Genomic DNA, 24,277 nt, shown 5'->3' on the forward strand with positions numbered 1-24,277 from the left:
TTTGTTTTTGGCTTTGAGAATCTGATATAAACAGTATAACACTTTTGATTTTCTTTCCTTCTTCTTCTTTTCTTTTTCATTTGTTGTTTTCTTTTTTATCTCTGTTTTTTTTTGTTGCAGTTTTGGGTTCTATATATATATATATATAAGTAATGTATATTCATCTTTGAAAAAAAATGTGATGTTCAGATGTGTCTTTGCTATATATGGAGAATGAATGGAAGTAGATGTTTAAGGTGTTTGGAAAAGAGTTTTTGTTGAGAGAGTACTAATGAATTAAGCATGTATGGATCAAAAAATCAAAGTTTTAGTAATTGAAATTATAATGATGAAATCTCAAAATCACACTTTAGGGTCTATTGATCATGTGGTGGAGCATGGTCCATCAAGATTGGTGTGGAGATGGAAAAGATAGATGTTTAGTTTGTAGAATCTAGATGGAGTTCATTCTGCCAAAACTGAAGTGAAATTATTGGGCAGTGCAGCCAGCCTGAATTACGTCAAGAGGAGGTAGATAATGATATTTATTGATATTTACGATCAGAAGACGTAAGAATGATTTTAATTTTGTAGAGTTCAAGATTCCGCAATCGATCGAACGCTTTACTGATTTCCAACCAACACTTTACTTTTACTTTGAACCAATCATCATCATCAAAACTAACCAACTACAAAATGTCAAGCAATCAATCAGATCAAATTGAAAAAGATTCATCAATCCATCAAGACAATCATCATCAAACTACTTCAACTTTTACTTCAACTGATCAATCTCTTCATCAAAATCAGAATCAAAATCAATCATCTACTCATTGTAAGTTTACATTCGATTGATATCTACTTCTTTATCTTCTTATAATACATCCAAAAGCATCATCCAAAACCAATACACAATACGAACTAGAAATGGTATTTGTCAACTCTTTAAATCTTTATTCAACTTCAAAACAGCGGATCAAGAAAGATTACATTTGATATTCAGCTCCAATCAATCAATCAATTCAACAACTATCATCAAATATCAACTCACTCTTCTTGACTTCATTTTCTTGATCCAATCGGGTTATTGTTGAACCTTATGATTTTTGGATGGATAGAAAGATGAAAACACACTGCTTTGATTTGAGAATCAAGTGAGGTGATCCATGTTGTTGGTTTGAGAGAAAGAGTAGGATCGATGATGATGACGATTTGATTTGATTTGATTTGATTTGATTTGGTCTGGGAGACTACCCTTACCAATTGGCAATCAGATCAATCCACCAATCTAACACAGCCACATCTTCTGATGCATATTTAACTCGGTTGACCTTCATTTTGAATCTATTCTTTCTTTTCTCATTACCTCTTCTTACTCTCAATTAACATTCATCAACATGCAATCTCATGATGTGCAACTATGGTTCTACTATGCTTCTTCTGAACTCTCTGCACTTTTGATCTTGATCATCCTGATCATCCTTCATTGTCAATCCCCATTTCGAATCTTTACTTTTCTGATTGGAATGCACCTTCTGATATACTTTTTGGTTTTGGTTTTTGTTTTGATTGCTAGCTCCAAGATCTAACTCTCCACCTGCAGTTCAATCACCAACACTTATCACCGAGGAAGAATCACCACGTCCTCGAACCACTCGAAGAGTACCGAACAGTCCGAATGCGAAAAGTGTAGAAGTCACACATGTAAGAGCAGGAGAAGAATTTGTACCAGGTGTAAGTGAATATGCGAAAGCTCTCTCAAAGTTTTTTTTGGAATGACTGATGAAGATTATACGGGGAATTTATAGATAGCCAATCAACATCCACCTATCGGATCAAGTGCAGGTCAAGCTTTTAAAGTAGGAGTCTCAGAAGATCGTAATCGGAAATGTAGAAGGACTATGGAAGATTCTCATTCGTTTCTTTATAGTTTTGGTGATGTTGAAGGTCAAGGGTATTTTGCTGTCTTTGATGGTCATGCTGGTAAACATGCTGCTGAATGGTGTGGTCAATGGTTTCATGAGGTTTGTTTTGATAAATCAAGTTTTCTTTTGCAGATTGGAATTGATGGTTTCTGTTTTGGTTTTGTTTTTGGTAGTATTTTTTACAACAATTGATTCAATCTTCAAAAACTACACCAGTACCTGATCTCTTAAACTCAACCTTTCACATAGTTGACACAAAACTATCACAACTAGCAGCCGAAGATGGAACTCATTCAGGTTGTACAGCCGTGACAGCCTTTTTAAGATTAGAAAATGAAGAAGGAGAACCGTGTGGAGGAGTAGGAGCAGGAGTGAGTTCGAAAGCCAAGAGTCGAGTGAATGAGTTGGGAGAAGGACTGGCGGGGGCTGAGAGAGAAAGGAATGCGATGACAGAAGCTTTGGATGGAACTCAACGGGCTACAGAAGAGAGGAGGAAAGCACTTGAGTCGACTGCTTTGCATGAATCTGTTGGTTCGACTAAAGCTGTTAAACGTACTCTTTATACTGCCAACGTTGGGGATGCTAGAGCGGTTCTTTGGTATGGATTTTTTCTTACTCTGAGTTAGATAATTGATTTTCTTACACTGTGTTCTTTTGGGGGGTGGGTTCTTTCTGTAGTCGTGGTGGAACGGCTGTTCGATTGACGTATGATCATAAAGGATCAGATCAACAAGAAGCACAAAGGATCATGGCAGCTGGAGGGTTTGTGATGAACAATCGAGTGAATGGTAAGTGAATTAAAAGAAATTGATTTGGAATTGGAATTTGAAAGTTGAAAGTTGAAATTGGATTGGGTGGTTCGAATAGGTGTTTTGGCCGTCACAAGATCGTTGGGTGATTCTTCTATGAAAGAGTTTGTCGTTGGATCACCTTATACTACTGAAACTACATTAGGTGATGATGATGAGTTTTTGATTATTGCATGTGATAGAGTAAGTGAAATGTTTTGAAACTCGAATCTATTTAAAAGAGAAGTTTAAGTTGATTGTTTTGATTGATTGATTTTTTTTTGGTGGGGGATATGATTAGTTATGGGATGTTTGTGAAGATCAAGATGCAGTGAATTTGATTAGAAAAGTTAAAGATCCACAAGAAGCAAGTCGAGTGTTACTTGATCATGCTCTTTCACAATTTTCAGTAAGTGGTGATATTTCATGAACAAAATGAGTTTTACTTGGGATTGATTTTTGATTTTTTTGAATGGCAGACTGATAATTTGAGTGTTTTGGTGGTTGCTTTAAAACCGATTTCGTTTTATGATGTTTAATTGATGATTGATGAGGTATAAATGGAGATTTAAACTTTGGTTATGATGATTTTGATGCTTAGTGTTGATAGATATAAACTCTATTTATCAGTAATCAGTAATCAGTTGATCAGTAATCGAATTTTCAATTTTCAATTTGTGTTTGAATTTCATGAATGTTAAAGTGAAAAGAAGTACAATTTTTTTTTGGTTTTTTTGGTTATTACAAGTTGAACAAGATGAGAAGGTTTGGATGCTCTTTTTTTTTTAGGAATTTATTGTGTAGATATATATTTTTTTAGTTTGAAGAGAGATGATGATTATTTGATTGAGTTTGTTGGATATTTTGTAGTTTTAGTGAGTAATGTGTTTTTGAGTGTTTTTTTTTGAGAAGATTTTCCAAGATTGAATTTACATATTTATTCAAAGATTGGATTTGGAATATCCTCAGAGTTGGTTAGACAGATGAGCAATTTGGAGAAGTTGAGTGAATTTGAGATTAGAATGACGTGATTTCGATGAGTCATGAATCTCAAATTGATTTAAATATATAAAGGATTCATCACTTCATGAATCAAGTAGGTCACTTCCTACTACAATATATCAACTTATTATTTCTATATCTGTTCGACTTTCATAATCTTGAATGATGAAGACTGAAATTGATGGAACCAATCAAATCAAGAAATCAGAAGAGATAATGATCCATGTGGATGTTTTGAATGAAATCTTTGGTTCTGATGAACATGATCGATTTGGTAAATTAGAAATCAAAGATGAAGCATCAGTTCAAATTGAATTAGGTAAAGCTTTAGCCAAAATCGATCAAAAATATCAACTTTGTAAAATCATTAAAGATTATATCATCCATTTCAATCAACTACTTTTATCTAACAACAATGATGATGATGATGATGAGAAGAAGAAGGAAACTTTAGAAATCTTAGATCAACTGATTGGATGGCTAAATGATTATTATCATCCTGAACTTCGTCAACCTAAAGCACCAAGACTTGATGAGTTTCTTACAAAACACTCTTATTTACTTGAACACAAGTTAAAGAAATTAGTCAAGTTTTCTGGTTTGGTTCGGGTTACAACTGATTGGATTATACATACGATCGATTCGAATGATCAATCAAAAGATAATTATGTTTCGTTGATTAATTCATTCTTGTCTTCTAAGAAATGTGATTTGAATTTAATTTTGGTGGTCAGGAATCGATTTGATGCTAAAGTGGGCAAGGCTTTGGGGCTTTATGGTATGGAGTATGGGAATGGGTTTATAGGATCTATATGTGTTTCTTTAAACCGATCACACGCTATTGAAACCTTGAAAGCTGGTATGGAGTTTAAAGGTCCTTCGATCGTTTTATCTTATTTACCTGAAATTGATCATCAAGAAGAGAATCGGAATGAGGTGATGGTCAAATGGCCTTTGTATAGATGGATACCTTGGACTGAGGTTTCGGATGAATCTTTTGTGGTTGAAGATCAAGAGGTTCATGAGAATTTAAATGAGTTTTTTAGTAGAAGGTCTCATCTTAGTTTATTATCTTCTAATTTATCTCTTCATTCAATCTTACAACAAGATATGCATCAGAACCAGAACCAGAATCAAAATCAGAATCGAAATCAGGATCAGGATCAAAGAGGTTTAGAGGTTAAAGAAAAGAATCAAAAAGAAGACGAGATTAAAGAAGCTTATGAAAGATTAGTGAATGGGTTTAAACAAGAACAGGATGAAAGAATGGTAAGGGTTTTGTTTGGATCAGATACAGGTACATCGGAAAAACTTGCGAAAAAGTTGACCAAGAAGTTAATCAAGTATGGGTTGAAGAATACTAGAGTGAAGATGATGAATGAGTTTGTTGATGAGATCGAAAGTGGATCAGAAGAGTTTAAGAAATTGAATTATTTGATTGTTTTTTGTTCTACTACTGGTCAAGGAGAAATCCCATTGAATGGTAGAAAGTTTTGGAAATTATTAGGTAATGGTGATGGGAATGGTTCGTTTGAAGATTTGAATTATATGGTCTTTGGATTAGGTGATTCACATTATTGGCCTAAGAAAGAAGATATTAGGTTTTATAATAAAGCATCAAAAGATATAGATATGAAATTAGAAAGTTTAGGTGCTAAGAAAAGTTTGAAGATTGGATTAGGTGATGAACAAGATCCGAATGGGATCCTTACGGGTTATCGGGTTTGGGAAAAAGAAGTTTGGAAGGTTTTAGGGATTCAGGAAGATGGTGATGAGGTTGAGGATGAGGTTGAAGATGAACCGATCACTAATGAACATATTAAGTTGGCTTCTGAGTTTCTTAGAGGAACTATTCGGGAAGGATTAATGGATACTAGTACGGGTGCTTTGGCTGAATCGGATGGACAGTAAGTTTTGGATTTCTTTTTTTTGATTATCTGAGGATTTAGAGATTGAGTGTTTTTAAATTGTTTGGATGGTGTTCTAGAGTGACTAAATTTCAGTACGTTTGGTTTTTAAAGCTGAAGATGAGTTGACAATTCATACTGAGCTCTGAACTTCTTTCTTTTTTGTTAAACTTAGTGGGATTTATCAACAAGATGATCGAGATGTAAGAGAAGCTAGATCATTAGAAGGTCTTGAACCGGCTTATTCTTTCATGGTTAGATGTAGATTACCAGCTGGAGTTTGTACACCTCAACAATGGTTAATGGTAGATGAACTTTCTAGGACTAAAGGAAATGATACGTTCAAGTTGACGACTAGACAAACTTTTCAATTTGTGAGGATTTTTTTTTGTTCTTCTTAATTGATTGAGATCTGTAAGGTACTGATTTGATGTATTCTTTTGCATAGCACGGAGTGGTGAAGAAGAATTTGAAAGGATTAATTCAAGGAATTAATCAAAGTTTGATGGATACACTTGCTGCATGTGGAGATGTGAATCGAACGGTGATGTGTTCAGCTAATCCAACAGAAGCACATATACATCAAGAAGTATATAAATTAGCCGAAAAGATCAGTGAACATTTGTTACCGAAGACAACAGCGTATGGAGAGATTTGGTTAGATAAGAAATTAGTGGGTAGTGCAGGAGTTTTTGAAGATGAAGAACCGTTATATGGACCAAGTTATTTACCACGAAAATTTAAAATCTCAATTGCGATTCCACCAGAGAATGATGTAGATGTTTTTGCACATGATGTTGGATTGATTACGATTATTGAAAACCATCAAATCATAGGATATAATTTATGTGTGGGTGGAGGAATGGGAGTCACTCATTCCAATCAATTAACTTATCCTAGATTATCTAATATCATTGGGTTTCTGAAACCTGATGAAGTGATTGAAGTTATAGAAAAGATTTTGTTGGTTCAACGTGATTTTGGAAATCGAAATGATCGAAAACAAGCTAGGATGAAATATACGATTGATCGAATTGGAATTGAAAAGTTTATTGATGAGATTGAAATTAGATTAGGTAGGAAATTGAATTATGTTACAAAAGAATTCGAATTTGAAAGTAATGTTGATAAGTTTGGTTGGTGCAAGAATGAGATTGGAGAAGAACATTTTACCATGTTTATTGAGAATGGTAGAGTTGAAGATAAGATTGAAGTAGAGGATGGGAATGGGAAGGGGAATGGGAAGGCGAAGGGGAAGTTGATGAAGACTGGGTTGAGAGAGATTGCTAAAGTTCATAAGGGAACGTTTAGGTTGACTCCAAATCAACATTTAATGATTTGTAATAGTTGAGTAAAGTTTGGATCACTTTTTGAATGTGACTGAATGAACTGATTGATTGATTGATTTGGTTGGTCAAATTGATTTGGTTTTGAAATCGGGTTTTCTTTTTGATGATATGTTGGGATTTCAAGTCTCGAGTAAAGAGAAACCAAAGATTGAAAAGTTATTGAAGTTTTATGGGTTGAATAATTTAGATTATTCAGGATTAAGATTAAGTTCATCTGCTTGTGTAGCTTTTCCAGTTAAGCTTTTTTTTGAATTGATTTGATCAATAGTTTTTTAAGGAAGATTAATGAAAGTTTTGTTTCTTTGGAAATTTTCTTAGACTTGCGGATTAGCAATGGCTGAATCTGAAAGGTATTTACCAATTTTGATTGATAAGATTGAAAAAATCATGGAGGAGAATGTGAGTATTGAAGTTTGATAGAAGTAGGTTTGAGGATAGGAGGACTGATGATGAACTTGAAATTGGTTTTGGATTTCTTTGAAAGGGTTTAAGAAATGATGAGTTAGTGATGAGGATGACTGGATGTCCGAATGGATGTGCAAGACCTTGTAAGTCACCAAAACTTTTTTACAGTACATTTTGATCATTAGATTATTGAGGTGTGTGATGATGATGATTTGATTGGATTTTAAACTTTTCAAAGGGGTAGCAGAAGTAGCGTTTGTAGGCAAATCAAAAGGAAATTATTTAATGTTATTAGGTGGAAATCGTAAAGGGACTAGATTAAATAAACCATTTAAAGAATCCGTGAATGAAGAAGAGATATTGAAATTGATGAGTTTGATGATTTTAGAATATTCAAAGTTTAGATTAAATCCAATGGAAGGATTTGGAGATTTTTCTTTGAGAGTTGGATGGATTAAAGAAACTACACGTGAGTGAATTTTCTATGAATGAAGCTTTTTTTTGATTGTGATTAGAGTGTTTGATTGCATTTGTTTTGATCAAATCGATTCGAATGGTTTGGATTTGCTTAATATGATCAGATGGAACGAATTTTTATCAACGTAAGTGATCATGAAGTTTGATTAGATGAAAATTGATAGGCTTGCTTATATGGATCGTGTTTTTTTGATCTGTTTAGATATGTTTCCAAAAGTGATTGAAGTTGAATAGGTGCATGATACGTATTTGATCTCTTTATATTTCCTAGTTCTTCAAGATCAATGTTGTTGTAGTTTTATTTGTTGATCCATATTTTAAAGTGTATAGAAAATAATTTTGAAGATGAAAGAGCTTTACTTTAACTTTTTGTGAGTAAGAAAATCAAATGAGTTTGTTAAAGAGATTTGGATGAAATTAACTTGAGTGCTTGAAACATCAAGGAGTCTTGAAGGCTGGCAATGTCATGAATTGATGATGTATGAAGGAGAGAATATCACTAATGATGATTTTGAAAAAGCAAAGAAGGTCTTCAATAAGTCAAAATGTTTGAGTAATAATATGATGAAGAATTCTTTGTGATCAATTTTCTTCATTTGATCTTTTTGTTTTTGTTAGTAAACTTTTTCTTTTGAAATGGTTCATGTTGTGGTTACTTTTGGTTGTGTAACAGGAGTGATGATTGGCTCATAAAGAGGTTTGATGATACTATCATGAGGTCTGCAATCTGATATGTACATAGTATGAATGAATCCACCTTTAAGGTAAGGTTTTAAATGATTTGATGGTCTTGAGATCAATGACCTGAGTAAAGAGATGTGATAAGAGCAAGAACTTATCCTTGACAAAAACAATCTTGAAAATGTCAAGCAGTTTTGAAAACAAATGCTACCTCCTTTGTTTTTTTTCATTCTTCTTTAAAGAAAAAAGGTGCCATCAAAAAGCAATGTCATAGTTTCTTTGTAAGAGCTGTAGTCTGATTTGTTTGTACATAATCAAAATGCACAAAGCTTTCTTATGTGGTTGCCACTGAAGCTCAGTGCCACCATGTGCACACCGGCACCCAGACAGGAAAACAATTTGACTAAGTCCCTGCTCATTTTTCAGATGCTTCCTATATGGAGCCTGCTGTTATGGACAGACTTGGGGGTTTTCGGCGACGAGGGTCAAGGGAGTTCTGGTGAGGATTTGTATCTATTACCAGTCTTCCTATGTGGATTGTCGGATGAGGGAAAATCTGTACAGGCAATGTATCTACAACTATAAGATGGTTCTCGAGCTTGTGACATGTAATGTGAATATGTCACTCAAGTGAAATAGAACCAGTTCATAACATTATCCCCCCTTTAATGCCCAAGCTTCCTCTTGCAAGCTCTGCATTCTTTCCACGGGCTGCGTTAAAAAACCCAGTGGGAAAAAGCATAGCCCTCTCACTTCTTCCGCCTTCTCCTTTTGTACTTATTTGTTGCGTCGGGATATTTTAAATTAAACTCATTAACTAAATCTTGACTATTCTTGAGGTTGATTTTGGGTTCCCATGAATTGTTTTCCTTGCCAAATCCTTTCCAACTCACAAAGTATTCCTTCTTGTTGTACCTTCTTCTACAATCTAGTATCTCGTTGACTTCCCATTCTTCTTCATCCTGTATTATGATTGGTTCGACTGGGGGTTGTTTTCGTTGATGTATTGTATCCGGGTTATGTTTCCTGAGTACAGAGACATGAAATACAGGATGGACGCTTTTCATGGAAAGAGGGAGATTCAATTTATAAGTAGAATTTGATATCTTTTGGATAATGAAGAAAGGACCTAGCCATCTATTTTCTAATTTTGGGCTTGGCCTAGTTGTCGAAATGTTTCGTCCGTTCAACCAGACTTGGTCTCCTACTTCCCATCTTGGTGTTTGTTGTACTCTTTTGTCAAATTGTTCTTTCATCTTCTCTTGAGTTAATTCTAAACATTGATTTAATTCAGATTGCACTTCGGCGAGTGTTTGCATCCTCTTCTCTACTGCTGGCACACACTGTTCAGCTGATGGTACTTTGTTGAATGATGGGTTAAATCCATAGTTAGCTTTAAACGGTGAAATGCCCGTGGATTCATGGTCTTTGTTGTTATACGAGAACTCAGCTGTGGGCAGTAGACTTTCCCAATCGTCTTGTCGATATTTAACGAAATGTCGTAAATATTGTTCGATTACTTTATTGACGATCTCGCTTTGACCGTCTGTACGTGGGTGGAAAGCGGTTGACGGGTGAAGGCGTATACCTAGGCGTTTGTCAATTTCTTCCGTGATCTGTGAAATGAAAATACTACCCCTATCTGAGATTATCGTCTTGGGAGTTCCATGAAGCTTCCATACGTTCTTCATCATGAGATCTGCTAGGTCTTCAGCCGACATTGATTCAGTACAAGCAATGAAATGACTCATTTTCGTTAATCTATCCACCACGGTTAATATGCTGTCGTAGCCGTTTGATGCAGGGAGGCCGGTGATAAGGTCATATGAGATATCCGTCCACGGGCCAGCCGGTATCGGTAATGGCTCCAGAGTCCCAAAGGGTTTCTGTGTGGTTGATTTAACCCTTAGACAAGAGTCACAACCGTCCACGTACCTGTTGACGTACACTTTCTGAGATGGCCAGATGAAGCTTCTCCTGACCAATCCGAGAGTCTTTGATCGACCTGGGTGGCCCGCAAGCAATGAGTCGTGTCTGCTTCTTAGTATTGAGTATTTGATGTCGTCGACGTCAGGTACCTCTATTCTACCTTGGTTGTAGAGGATACCATCTTGTACTTTGTAATGCTTCAAAGCTGCTTTCGTCTTGGCTGATATCGGGTTCAAGGTTGCGTTCATCAGTTCCCCTATCCTGTCACACTCTTTGCTTGCGTCTCTGATTCGTTGTATAATTTGATCATCCGTAGGAATGTCCGGTGCCTTAGTGTCAGTTTCAGCGATGCCCAATACATCCACCTCAAACCAGTGCTCAGAATTGTCGAGTGCAACCACTTCATCTTCGAAGAACCCCTCTACGCTAGCAAGCTCGACCGGGAACGTGTCTGGGCCGATGTTTTCGGGTCTTAACAACTGGCCAAAGGTCAATTTTTCCTCGTTAGTAGGCGCCAGGTCCGGTCTTCTAGATAAGGCATCTGGTTTGGTAGCTTTACTGCCGGGTCGGAATTTAATCACGAAATCGAAACAGCCCAGTGTCTCCGCCCATCGAGCCTGTCTGCGGGTAAGCTGCTTGGTTGTCATGAAAGACTCCAGGTTACGATGGTCCGTGTAGACTATCACATCTAGGCGGTTGGGGTTTCCCTCCAGGTAGTGGCGCCACTCTTTGAAAGACGCGACAATCGCCAGTAGTTCCTTATCAAAGATCTCGTAGTTCCTTTCAGCTTGGACTAGTGATCTGGACAGGTAAGCTACTGGGTGGAGTTCTCCATCGTCCTCGCTGCGTTGTGATAGCACTGCTCCTAATGCAAAATCGGAGCAGTCACATTCCAGAGTAAACGGCTTGTATGGATCGGCTATCTTCAGTACGGGTGCGGTGGTGAAGGAGGTCTTCAGGCTCTCAAAGGCTTTTTCGCATTTTTCATCCCAGACATAGTGCGCGTTGAGCTTGGTCAGATTATGAAGTGGTCTTGTGGTTCTTGAAAATTGGTCGATGAAACGTCGGTAAAAATTGGCGAATCCAATGAAGCGTTGGAGTTCAGATACTGATTGGGGTGCTGGCCATTCTTTGACGGCTTTCACTTTCGTCGGGTCCATTCTGATTTTATTCTTAGAGATAATAAGGCCAAGGTATTCAATTTCCTTCTTCGAGAACTCGCATTTTTCGGGTTTCAGCCAGAGTGTATGCTTGGATAGGACGTCAAGTACGCCATCAACAGCGCCTTCGTGATCTACTTTAGGCTTTGTATAAATCATAATGTCATCCAAGAAGGCCGCGGTGTCTTTACCTATACGTCCCAATAAGATATCTTGAATAAAGTATTGGAAATAACCAGGGGCGCCTGTTGGCCCAAAAGGCATAGTCAGAGGTGCAAACTGGCCTTGTTTGCATATAAAGGCCAGTTTATCCTCATCACCCTCTGCTACTCGAAGATTACCGTACGCATTGCGCATATCAAGCTTGGTAAAGTCTTCGGCATCCAGCAAACTGTCGACTAAGTCGATAGTCAACGGTAATGGGTATTTGTTCTTGACGGTTAGGGCGTTGAGCTTACGGTAATCAAAACAAGGGCGCAGATTGCCGTCCTTCTTCCCTGTGAATAACACAGGGGCAGCCCATGGCGAAGTGGTTCGACGGATAGTCCCGTTGGCTAAGCCTGAATTCACCAATTCCTCCAAAGCAGCGTCCTCGGCTGGTGATAATGGAATTATCCTGCTAGCCTGCGGTTGAGCTCCTGGTATCAGTTCGACACGAAAGTCGTAGCGGCGTCTCGGGGGTAGGCGTTGGGCATTGGACTTCCTAAACATGTGTAAGTGCCTATGATACCTAGACGGGACAATTTCCTCTAGAGCTTTGACGGGTTCGAGTTTCTTTTTGTCGGCGGCGAGTCGTGCTGAGGTTGACCAGGACGTCTTGGCTGCTGTGACCTGGATTGATGTGTTATTCAAGGGAGAAACAGGCTTGCCAGCTGTTCGGGTTGAACATGGGTTGGAATCAGTAATAAACTCACATTGCGGGGGCGTTGATATATCTAAAAAGACATTAGCCCCCTCGTCACTGTTCCTTGCGTGCCCCTGAGGCTCCTCCTTGGGATCGTCGGGGTTCTGTGGCGGGACGGACGAGGCCGTATTCACTACGGCCGCAATGCTCGTATCCGGGTCTTGTGTCGTGATGTGTTCGTGGTTTTCGTTGTTCGTGGTGGGTGTAATCGTGATAAGGGGGGAACTATCGGGAGATAGAGGGTTGTCATCTGTTTCAAGGTGATTAGGATTAACTGGACTCTCGAACTCACATTGCGGGGATGCTAACGTGTCAGAATTGACACACATCCCCTCGTAATTGTGCCTAGCGTCCCTCATGGGGTCCAACGAGTGGCCAGATAAGGGTGTTTTCGGCCAATACGAAACCAATGAAGTGGTTGCAACGTGAGTCTCGGCTGGGTGTACCATACTTTTACTCCAGTCAATCAGGTGAAAGTTTTTCTTGATCCATGGCATGCCAAGTATGCCGTCGTACGAGTCTTTGAGTCTTGTAATGATGAATGGGGTCGGTAATGGGTCGGATTTGATAAAAAGGTGGGTCTTGAAGGAAGATCGGCTCTCAGAGCCGTTGAATCCAGTGATCAATTGGTCATGTCGATCAGCACCGGCTATCAAGCCAGCGTGGTAGGCAAATGATTCACTGAGCACATCGTGCGTAGCACCTGAATCAATGAGGAACGTAGCGGGAAATGTTCGGGACGGTGTGGCTCGGGGAATTTGGGACATGGATAATGTGGTGTGTAAAAAAATGCGCGGGTCGTTTGTATTGCACAAGTTCATTCTACTAGATCCCACATTAATTGATGACAAATTCTCCAGGTGGCTCAGGATGGGCACAACCTTCAATCCTGAGCTTCTCCATTTTTTGAAGTTTCAGCTTGTCCTACTCCTTCTAAACTACTGGTATGATTCACCCTCTGATTACTCAACTCTGCGACTTTAATTTCCAATCCAGCTATTTTTGATTGATAACCACCTCGACCCTTCCCTTTCCTACTAGCTCTACGATCGGGACATGCGCTGGAGATGTGACCCTGGCCATTGCAGCGGAAGCATAAACCCGCTCGCATACGTCGTGCTCGTTCCTCTTCGGACAATCTAACGTAGGCGGCTGATAAATCCATGGCATTGGGGTCTGAGATTCCTGCACTCGTGCTTGGCGTATGGAAGGTTGGGTTGGTCGCGCCGTGTAATTTACTGTCTATCTTGATAGCTAAATTAGTGATTTGTTCAATTGACGTGAAATCCTCTTGCGTCATAACCATTGCCACTCTAATCTCCTTTTTCAAACCTTGCTTGTATTGACTAATGAGCGTCGGAGTTTCCCAGCCAGTAGAAGTTGCGTGAATGTTAAATTCATGGGTATACGCGGCCACGGTGGTCTTCTGCGATAAGTTTCGCAGCGCGCGTTCCGCCTTCGATTTCTTCTCAGTATCGAAATACATAGCTTTAAAATTTGTAACGAAGCGTTCAAAGGTTACGAGGTGGGCGGTAGCGGGGTCGAATAACTCCTTTGTCAAGGGTTGCGCCCAACTGCTGGCTGCTCCCGTGAGGTAAGACAGCGAGAAAACCACCTTACTTCGGTCGTCGGGGAAGAGGTAGGGGTGTGCCAGCATATAGAGCTGGACTTGACTCGCAAAGATCTCTGCGGGTTCGCCTCGAGCGCCGTTGAATTTATCGGGCGTCGAGACTTTGGGGCCCTTCAGGACCGGTTCAGCTGGTGGTGGCTGTGGCGCAGTGGGTGGTTGAGTGGCTGCAGCAGGTGCAGATGGGCCTCGGGATTCCAACGCCGCTAAACGAGCTTCGGACTGCTGGTATCTGGCTTCAGCTTGTCCTCGCATCAGGCGTTCTTCAGCCAATGAGGTGGAAAGCTCCGCAAGCTTGCGTTGTATGTCTTCGAGAGAGGTCATGTTGGTGTCAGACATATCGATCTCGCTACCGGTAAGGCTAGAATCGGCGTCGAGAAAAGGGATCGGAGTTTCACTATCAGAGTCCTCCTCCTCTAAAGGAGCACGGTAAGATGGAGACGTGGTTGCGTTTGCTAGTCCAGGGATCACAGTCGGGATCGACAGAGTTTTTAGTAAGTAAGATAAGGTTCTGGTGGATTCGGTTTCAGCGTATGCAGATTAGTTAATAAGGTTTTCGATTTCGAATAGTTTCTTGGGTCTTTTCAACTTTGAATTTCTGAGATCTAGATAAGGTTTTCTAATGAGGTCGAGATTCGCTAGTATTCTGAATCTTGAGGTTCGGTTTTCTTTCGATTTAAGTCAATTCTACTTGTTTCTTCTTGGTGATCTATCTATAGTCCTTGAGTCTCGTCTATAGATCCGACAATATGTTATGGACAGACTTGGGGGTTTTCGGCGACGAGGGTCAAGGGAGTTCTGGTGAGGATTTGTATCTATTACCAGTCTTCCTATGTGGATTGTCGGATGAGGGAAAATCTGTACAGGCAATGTATCTACAACTATAAGATGGTTCTCGAGCTTGTGACATGTAATGTGAATATGTCACTCAAGTGAAATAGAACCAGTTCATAACAATCTACATGATAATGTGGATTAGATTTCTCTTGGCAATTGACGCCCAGCTGCCGCACAGGCATGAGCAATGGTCACCACAGCCATTACATGTAATTCCAACTTCATCAAAACATTATGCTTATCAAGGTGAATGAGAACACAGTGTCTCAAAGATGTGGCCACGTTATCAAGGACCCTTGTGCTTATGCCCAAGCACCCTTTTTGCCAATGTGGTACTCCTTATCCTCAGTCAAGCATGTGTTGTATCATGCACTTTGAATTGCTATAAAGACAAAAGACATCAATCTGATTCCATGCTAATATGACCTTGACCCATTCTCATCTGTCTCTTTTGCTGTAGTGACAATTGACCACAAATTCAATAGGCAAGAAGGTCTTGTCTCTTTCACTATCAAAAGCTTTGTATTGACATCCTCATGAATCCATGCATTGCTCATACTATCACCATCACACAAAGGAGTCAGAGTGATATTGAAGTCTATGATATCTACATATCTATTTGTACACAAGAATTTTTACTCTATTTGCCATCTCTCCCTCATCCCATCATGTTCTGTCAGTGCCAGCACCAATCACCGTGCCGTGTGAAGGACCTCTCTTTGGGAGGAATAGCTCTGGTGAAAAACTGGTAAGTACTATAATCGGTGGTATCAGAAAGGGCATCATCGTAAAATGTCTTGAAGAACCCGCTGGGATCTTTTCTTGCCAAGTACCTTAAAACACCAACAAATTCAGTATCAAGACCTCTAGGCATATGCGCAAATGCTTGACTTTGTATCAAAGCAAAAGACTCTCTAGCCAAGTCTACAATTTTCACATGATAAGCACCTGCCTCTAATCGGTTCCATTGAGTCTCAAACCAAAGTTGAGGAAGTCTCTCCATGAAATTTGAATATTGCTGTAGGAAGAAAGGTGTTGGATCACCCACTTTGTCACTGGACTGACGCTTTTTAGCTTTTATGATCATATTCAAGCTTATTGTGTCAATTCCCCTTTTTTGATGCTCCTCAATCTCTGTTGAAGAATGCAAAGAGAATGAGTTTTGCGATCAAGTATAAACGAGTACTAGTTAACTCTGCTCACCTTCTGTCATACCAGACACAAAATCCAATTGTTGTTTGAAGGACATGTGCTCATCACTTCTCTCAGCGTTTCTAGCCTTACTCCTCAGTAACTTGAGATATTCCAAAAGGGATTTTTCCGATCCATTTTTGCTTCCAGAGCTGGAACTTTTGAACATGATTGTCATTGGGTCTTCTTCGATTTCTGAGCGTGTCAGGTGCCACGCAAAATAATTACGGGACACAAGGCTGTTGAGGATTTCTACTGAAGCCTTTTCTTCCGGGGTTAGTATTTTGCTCATTGACTCCTTTTTGGAAAGCTCTTTGAGATTCTCCAGAACGGAATGGACCACTTTTGACACTCTTCCTTCAGAAGCTTTCAGATGGTCCTCTGATGATCCCTCCGAACTGTATCCTCTAAGACTACGATCTGGTTTAGCTCCGTTCAAATCCTCCTCTGTTAACTTTGAGACGCTGTCTAACACTTCCTCAAAACTTTTCTCAGAGTGTAATGATGCCGGGATTGAAAGTTTGATATCACCTACAGCGTTAAAACACACCTGAGTAACAGTTTCTGGCGGATCAATTTAATGGGAACTGACTTACCGTATAGAGTTTGAGGCATGTCTATTTTTCAAACAGAAGATATTCCAAAGACAAAGCGTAATGACGGTTGGAAGTCAGCTTATAACTCAATATTATGGTGGATGTTTACATGATATGGTTTTACCTTTCTTTCTTGAAGTTGAGATATCTTGGGACACCACGCTATAGCACTTGGACTCCCATTCTGATTCATGAAAATACACATGGATCAGTAACATATCAAAAAAGTTCATGCATACAATTTGCAACTTCAACAAAAGAGTCAAGTCATTCAAACAGGACTATACCTTTGGTCAATGAATCTTGCTCTCTTTTATCCAAGTGAGCTTTCAAGTTAAAGTCTTTCAACAATTTCATCCCCGTAACATCGCGATGGCTCAATCCCTCCTTAGAGAGCACATGCATATACAAAGATTGTTGCACAGTACTATCTTCAAGTACGTTGATGAGCCATTTTGAGTTAATAGTAGTTCTCAAGTCAAACCTATAGATGTGATTGAGAGTTTGATATACTAATCGAACCGTTTGAGATACCTTGCCATCGTTGATGTCTCTTGTCACTGACTGACGGAAAATATCTCGTATTCTATTGATGACAGGAAGAATGTCTTCATAATAACCTCTGTCCATTGAAGGCCAGCTTGTCCACATCTTGAGACGAGAAAATCCATCTATGAGTCTCAAGATGTCACTTTCCAGCGCTTTTGGTATTTCTCTCTTATCGATTGCCTCCCGGAACGCTCGAAGATGACCGCGTCTCTCATTGGTCTCAGTCCATTCTTGATATGAATGGTCGAATTTAACATTAGTAGCTGCTATTGACTGATTGCAATGATGAAATCTTTACAAAACGACAGAAGCTTACCAAAGTGAAGTTGTTCCAAGAAATTGTTATATCGCCCAGGATATAAATCTGGTTTTTCTTCTCCAAATTCTTCTTCAGAGTCAGAGTGAAGTAGGCCACGCCAGATACCTTCTGTTTTAAATTCTGCCTCAGAATCAATCAACGCACACCACATCTTTTCTACCTCTTCATCGGATAATGACTCAAAGATATGTTCAAAAAAGTAATCTTTAGCATTGGCGTTCACATAACCCAGGCACTTCATTAATTGAAGATCAAAGGTCATAAAACCTGTGTTGTATCCAATCTTTGATTCTTTTTGCATAGAGATAATGATCCTTGAAACCCATGACTTTGCACTTTCTGTATCTTCACTCGATGTCTCTTCCCATTTGGTAACATCCTTGATTTTGGCAAATCTCTCAATCAATTCTTTTACTTCTTCCAGTCTATCATCATCTCGAAGCATTGAGTTTGGAATGAAGGACTTTAGCTCATTGATCATGTTGGCCTTGATAGCTTGCGCTTCTTTCTGGATCAAATCGCCTGATCACAATACACCAGTCAGTTTACGCGAGTGTCATACCTGTAGTTTGATGGAATGACTCACCATTAAGAACTTTGTAAAACATGATTTGGGTAGTAAAATCACCTCATGAAAATGATCAGCCTGATCATCTGGTGATATGTGATAGGGAAAAAATTACACTTCTGTAGTGAATGATCACTCACCAATATCCGTGGCCAAATTTGTGTCTGAGAAGATCCAATGCCAAGTTCCAGAACGCAGGACTATGAGTTCTTTGACCAATCTGTCAACCGTCTAGAGAGACAACGTCCACTCACCTGCAGAAAAATATAGGTCGTCGTGTACCTTTGCAAAGCGCCGTGGAGATCTACCAAGGGGCCGTCTGGGCCAATTCTCCGCACTTTTCATCACAAGTAAGGAAGATGGAGATGGCGGATCGGACAGATGTATAGCTTCAGCATCGTTGTGATGGACGTCGCCCTTGTAAACATAATTTTCTGTGTACAGTTTACGATCTCCGAGTACGATAGCTTTCTTGTCTTGTAATTGTACTTTGGGTGGTGTACCAACCAGGTTGTGCGCATTGTGAGTTCCGAACATCAACTCATTATTGGATGAACTATGTACTCTGGGGCTCAAATATATTGCGTTGTCTACTACTTCTAAAGGCTTGGATGCTATGCCTTGTAGCAGGCTACAAAGAAGCACCCATGCAAGGAACTGCTTCATGGTAATGTCACGTAACTTGGTAGGAGGAAGGTGGTTTTTTGAAAAAGGGTCAATTCTGAGTCCTCGGCGTAAGGAAGCGAAATATCAGAAGTTGTAGTGAGGTTGAGTGACAGAGAAGATACTCTTCTAGATGATGGTTATCAATATCTCGAGCGAGTGCGATTGTGATTGTCCGGGCCTGCAAAACCATTCGACCGAATTATATATAGTGCAAATGAAATGAAGCACCTCAGACCAAGATGTGCTGCGGCGAGGATTATCAACTGCTCATCGGCTGTGCCACTGACTTAAGTAAGTCCCTACTGCAGGCTCCGACCTGCCGCTGGTGGGGATTGTGTTAAGCTAGGCTGTGCCATAGATATGTACATAACATACTTTGAGGGGCATCTTAGTCAGGTCATGATTGCTGCTGATTGCTGGTATGGGATCTTCTTGGCGTTCACCAAAGATAAGAACAGAACCTGAAGCTGACTTGGCTTAAGTCCCCTCACTTCCCGAGGAAAGGAGCTCCGCAAGGTTTACGTACTTCGGAGCTTGTTGGGGTTTACCCCGAGAACCGAGTCTAACTTACCGCATGTGAGTGCCTGTGGCGTCCCCGGAAAGAGAAAGATCTGAAGTCTTGAGTGAGGTTGAGTGACAGGGACAAGATCCTTTCGTATGATAGACATCAACATCCCGAGAATTTGCGATTATTCAAGATCAGCCAGTGTCAAACCCATCCGACAGAATCATATCAAACGATGAACCTCGGAGCAAATTGTGTCGCAGGGAGAATAATTAACTGCTCAGCAGCTCTGCCATAGCACATAAGATATGATACCAGATCATCATTCTTGATTTCGGACTGTTTTCGCGTTCATCAAACATAAGACCAACAAGTCCCCTCAGTGCGCAGGTAGACAACACAGCAAGGCTCATTGTCTCTGAGGGACGCCGCGGTTCGGAGTTCGCCTTACCTCCTCTGTTTGTTCCGTTTCACTCCCGGGCACTGAGAGGACTTCGTCAAGTTACATCATGAAGGAACTCTCGATTCGAGTTTCGTATGTTAGGTTCGTCCGCGCGCGCCTCCTTGTGGCAGTGGTGAGCGTGGACACTCAGTGGATACAGAAACAGCGGGGGTGGAATGTTCAAACTGAGTGGGAAAATCTTGAAGATGACTTAGCAGGGTTCTTCCTCGGTGCGATTTGTATTGGTGTATGATGAGCAATGCAGTGAATGATTCTTGAAATCACTATACTTACAACGCAACTGGTATTTGCATATCTTGGTCACTGGTTTTCTTGCATGTGGTATACACCCACGTTAGAACTGTTTTCTTCAAGCAGATGAGTAGTCTAGATAAGCAGACCAATTTTAGGTATGAAGACAATATGGCAGGCACGTAAATTCGAGGTTTTTGTTCAACTGATACTTGTGATATAGCACAGAGAGCGAGGATGTTGAGAATAGATAATCGAGAATATAAACAAGTGAGTCAGATACCCAAAGAGCCTTATTATCTACACAAAAGTGTTGACCAAAACAGGCTGGTATAATTTCTTTAGGCTTCGTAGCTTGATTGGCTATTAAAACAGAGATGAATCCTCTGCCTCTCGAAGTGCAATGCGATCGCATGAGATCTGGTGGGCCTAGGATATACACCGTGATAATTTTATTACATTGGAGCTTGACAAAGCTTGACGGAGGTATCCTTGAATCAACATCGTATATCATAGATGTCATGTGAATAGAATCAGTTGGGACCTCCAGCGGCAGTAGTTGAAGGATAAGTCGACTGAAGACCATGCTGTCCAGTAGCTTCACCAATCTTTCGAGACACATAGGGGCCTTCTCGGCTATAATCAGGCTATCAAACCAAACTTTGGTATCAGAAACCTGGTCTTCTGAGATGTATCAGCTATTGAAGCCACTGACCTTGCTCATCCAAAGTTTGGATGCACTAGCGTCATTGAAGACTAACTTGGCCACAATTGCGCCTCCTAAGAACCCCAAGAGCTCGGGTCTAGATTTGAACTCGGAAAAATATTCCGGTACTTTTGCCGGTTTTGATCCTAATGCCTTAGATAGAACCTCCGCCAGGCCTAGATCAAGACCAAGGATATGTAATGCGAAATCGTTAGATGCCACACGCTGGTGAGAGTACGGAGATGTTAAGGATCATGAATACCTTCAGTACGACACGTGATACCACCTTGGCCAGTGAGAACAAGGTGTTCAGATACCTCTCGACGTTGGTTTTGACCACCGTCAATCTTCCGCAATGCGGTCTGAGCAGCTGCGATGATGCCATCACCAGCATCTTCAATCACTTCAGGTGTATATCGACTCGCATAAGCTTCGAGTCCATGTTGAGCAAAGGTTGATGGAATGAGACTGAGGACTGATGGCGAGAAGAGTGGTTCGGCGTGCCTGTGTCGGAATTTGCCTATCCTCAACTCGGCGGCAGTGAATTCGTTGGGAATTTGGATGGTACCAAAGTCGGTCGGAAGACGTGTAGGGCTACTCGCAGTATCCGAGGTAGGTACGGAGACGATGATGGTATCTGACTCTTTCAAGAGTTCAGCCTCGAGTTTTTTTGTTGATGTGGCAGTGCCTCGTCGGCTGTGAAGAGAGCCTGATGCTGAGGCACCACCAACACTGGTCTGTCGCCCTAAAAGCTTGTCTACTTTGCCACTCACAATCGCCTGAGCCACGTCTGTGATCGCATTTTCATCCTCTTCTACTGAGGTATCTGGCAGCGCACTAGCTAGATCGGAGAGTTCAGGTTGAAAGCGGATATGACCATCAGCCTTCAGACTGGTCACAAGGCTGCGAAGGGCTTGATAAAGCGCTTTGGGAGACTGGTTTTCGGCGCTGGGGCAGAGACGATCGGGTAGAGTTGTGTCATGAGTCAGGAGAAGTGCGATCAGGTAATTATCGCAATCTACCTCGCCCAGCGGAAAGGAGAGAGAACAGTGACGTAGGAGAACAGAATCGTGAATAAAGGAAAGCAATGTCGAATGTGTCCCAAGGTCGACGGATATTCCGGATGAATGATTGGATGCGAGTATATGAAGCAAGCCCGAGTCTACCAGAAAAAGAGCTGGAGCTTGAAGATTCTCAAAGAAGAGTTGAGTGAGCTTATCACGGGTGACATTGGAGATGGAGGGTGGAATGGATAGAAGGATATGTTGAGCAAGTGGTGGATTTGAGAGTTTGAGTGTCGTGAAGAGCAGGTGTCGACTAGAGTTGAAGATGACAAAGAAAATCAAAGCTTGTAGTCAGTGTCTGATGTCGAAAAGGAGTTGAAAAGTTCATAGACTCAACAAGAATGCATCAAGTGCTTTCCAATCCACCACCGATTGACCAGTGCCGTCACCACTATCAGTGAATAAGGATCGAGCGACGTATCCAGGTTTGGGTTCGAGACTATAGTCAGACCATCTTCGAGTTGGATCAGATGGTTGTAGAGATTCAGGAAGATAGATCTCCGTGGTAGAAGAGTGAGTAGGTGGTAAGATAGCTTCGGGAGAGAGACCAAGACCAGCTTGAATTGAATGGGAATGAGTTGAGAGGGAGATTATAAGTAAGTTTGCGTCACGAAAGCCAGACTAAGGTTTCGAAGATTCAAGTAAAAGAATTATAATCAGTAAATCGAAAAAGAAAGCAGATGAAGTACGTGATTCTAGACTGACTGAATGATTGAGGAGTGACTGACCATTTTGTCAGTTTTCTCTTTCCTTACTGAATCTTGATATTCTTTTGCCAATCACTTGTCTCTTTTCAACGATTTTCAAATCGGTCTGTGGAGTTCTTTGAGTCCTTTTCTGATGATAATATGTTGATGAATAGAAGCCTGGAAGGTGGATGAGGGTGGTTGTAGTCAAGTCGCGATTGACTTTTGACGCGAATCGATCGATGTTCTACAAACACCCTACACCCTACCCTAAGTCTAAGTACATAGAGCTAAACATGGAATTTACTCATGCTCTAAATTAAAACTACTTAAGATGAAACAACTTTGGTTTTTTTCGATTTCTTGTCTTGTTGATTAAATTTTCTTCAGTGGACCTTCATTCCAATATTTACGAGCAACATCACTTTTATAAAACTATCATCTTCAATTTAAATCATGTCACAACCTTACCCAACATTCGGCTCAAGCACAGCTGGGTTCCGTGGAGGACCAACTCCAGCTCCTATCACTTATCTTTGCTCGGGTCAGTTATCTTGATACTGTCAAATCATTCAGAATAAAACCTAAAACGGAGCATTCATTCATACTATCAGATTGTGGACGTGATAATATCATCAAACCTCGTGAACCAATCAGGTGTCAGGAATGTGGTTGTAGAGTGATGTACAAGAAAAGGATCAAAAGAAGTCTGTCGACTTTATCATCTATCTCAATACGTTATTAATACACTCTTACTTATCATCCCTGATCAATATGACTTTTTTTCAGTGGTTCAATTCGAAGCTCGTTGATTCTGCAGGCATCCTACTACATACGGATGTCTCCCTTATTCGTCTAATCACCTTATCAATTCGAAATTGTCACTTTCATCAAGCCTGTCAAACCACTTTACCTTTCATCCAACTTTGACTATCTTGGATGATGAAGCCGATGTACAATCAAGCGCATATACAAAAAATGAAATGAAACCTCCATCAGATGACCCGGAATCCAAGATCTCAAGTTATCCTCATAGGCTGATTGCGGCTCTACTTTTTGTACCTGAATCTGGATCACCATACCTCTTTGTGTACAGTTTTTGTACACTTCAATCTTCAGCACATATGTTAATGCCTCTCATTCCTTATCCTGTCATGTACTAAAACTGAACGTTAAATGATGGTTATGATCTGATACCTGCTCCATAACGTGTTACTTGTACACTTTACAGGAATGATCAACTCTCAGACAAGGGGTCTGGCCCATGGTCAGCCCCGGCCCTCAGCTTAGTATCGCATAGTATGATTTGGGAGCGCACTTCATCTTTGTTGGATCGCATGAGAAGCCAGAAGGGATAGCGAATGAATCAACATATTCATTGATTGCCTTGAATAAACAAACATTCACTTGTTGGATTGTACTCTTTCCTTCTTTATAATACAACTTGTTCACCTATCCTCAATTGAGAAGAACTCGCAAAAATCAACTCAAAATCATGCCATCAAATCTTGATTTATATTCCCTCAAATCAAGAAAATTGTTAGTCATGATCACAACTAGCCTGCGCTGCGAGTCGATCGTCTCTGGAAATTGCCCAGGATGAAAAAAGCAATACTCTTCGTATCATTTCAAAGTCGAGGTTGCGACTCGTTTTCGTCTCTCAACCAAGTGTAACGGGCATCCAGGCAAACATGGAAGACTGTCATGTAAGACCAGCAAGGAAAAAGGCTTTATAAATGATATGATTTTGCAAAAGAGACAAC

At 40.4% G+C, this 24,277-nt stretch overlaps 5 protein-coding genes across 5 annotated transcripts; 3 read left to right on the top strand and 2 right to left on the bottom strand.

Annotated features, from left to right (window-relative positions):
• Window positions 1-1,832: 1,832 nt before the first annotated feature.
• MELLADRAFT_33437 (uncharacterized protein) lies at window positions 1,833-3,231 on the top strand (the record flags this gene model as incomplete). The annotated part of the gene is made up of 7 exons (XM_007405600.1): window positions 1,833-2,003; window positions 2,078-2,279; window positions 2,448-2,502; window positions 2,583-2,692; window positions 2,772-2,896; window positions 2,994-3,101; window positions 3,172-3,231. Coding segments are annotated over 7 exons (831 nt in total), but the record flags the coding sequence as incomplete, so codon positions are not given.
• Window positions 3,232-4,453: 1,222 nt separating this feature from the next.
• MELLADRAFT_33405 (uncharacterized protein) lies at window positions 4,454-7,832 on the top strand (the record flags this gene model as incomplete). Its single annotated transcript, XM_007405601.1, has 8 exons — window positions 4,454-5,601; window positions 5,682-5,696; window positions 5,777-5,975; window positions 6,050-6,947; window positions 7,075-7,184; window positions 7,269-7,349; window positions 7,435-7,498; window positions 7,594-7,832. Coding segments are annotated over 8 exons (2,754 nt in total), but the record flags the coding sequence as incomplete, so codon positions are not given.
• Window positions 7,833-15,646: 7,814 nt separating this feature from the next.
• MELLADRAFT_92505 (uncharacterized protein) lies at window positions 15,647-18,859 on the bottom strand (the record flags this gene model as incomplete). The annotated part of the gene is made up of 9 exons (XM_007405619.1): window positions 15,647-16,104; window positions 16,174-16,692; window positions 16,758-16,778; window positions 16,882-16,941; window positions 17,045-17,572; window positions 17,623-18,147; window positions 18,212-18,253; window positions 18,334-18,393; window positions 18,448-18,859. The coding sequence occupies 9 exons, from the start codon at window positions 18,857-18,859 to the stop codon at window positions 15,647-15,649; spliced, it is 2,625 nt and encodes an 874-aa protein (XP_007405681.1).
• Window positions 18,860-20,591: 1,732 nt separating this feature from the next.
• MELLADRAFT_102956 (uncharacterized protein) lies at window positions 20,592-22,559 on the bottom strand (the record flags this gene model as incomplete). Its single annotated transcript, XM_007405618.1, has 5 exons — window positions 20,592-20,705; window positions 20,774-20,940; window positions 21,027-22,081; window positions 22,166-22,449; window positions 22,557-22,559. 5 exons carry the CDS (start codon window positions 22,557-22,559, stop codon window positions 20,592-20,594), a joined length of 1,623 nt encoding a protein of 540 aa, XP_007405680.1.
• Window positions 22,560-22,913: 354 nt separating this feature from the next.
• Window positions 22,914-23,522, top strand: MELLADRAFT_70939 (uncharacterized protein; the record flags this gene model as incomplete). The annotated part of the gene is made up of 3 exons (XM_007405602.1): window positions 22,914-23,058; window positions 23,129-23,221; window positions 23,304-23,522. The coding sequence occupies 3 exons, from the start codon at window positions 22,971-22,973 to the stop codon at window positions 23,324-23,326; spliced, it is 204 nt and encodes a 67-aa protein (XP_007405664.1).
• Between the last annotated feature and the right edge of the window lie 755 nt (window positions 23,523-24,277).

Source organism: Melampsora larici-populina (genome assembly GCF_000204055.1).
Source record: "Melampsora larici-populina 98AG31 unplaced genomic scaffold MELLAscaffold_4, whole genome shotgun sequence".
Taxonomy (NCBI): domain Eukaryota; kingdom Fungi; phylum Basidiomycota; class Pucciniomycetes; order Pucciniales; family Melampsoraceae; genus Melampsora; species Melampsora laricis-populina.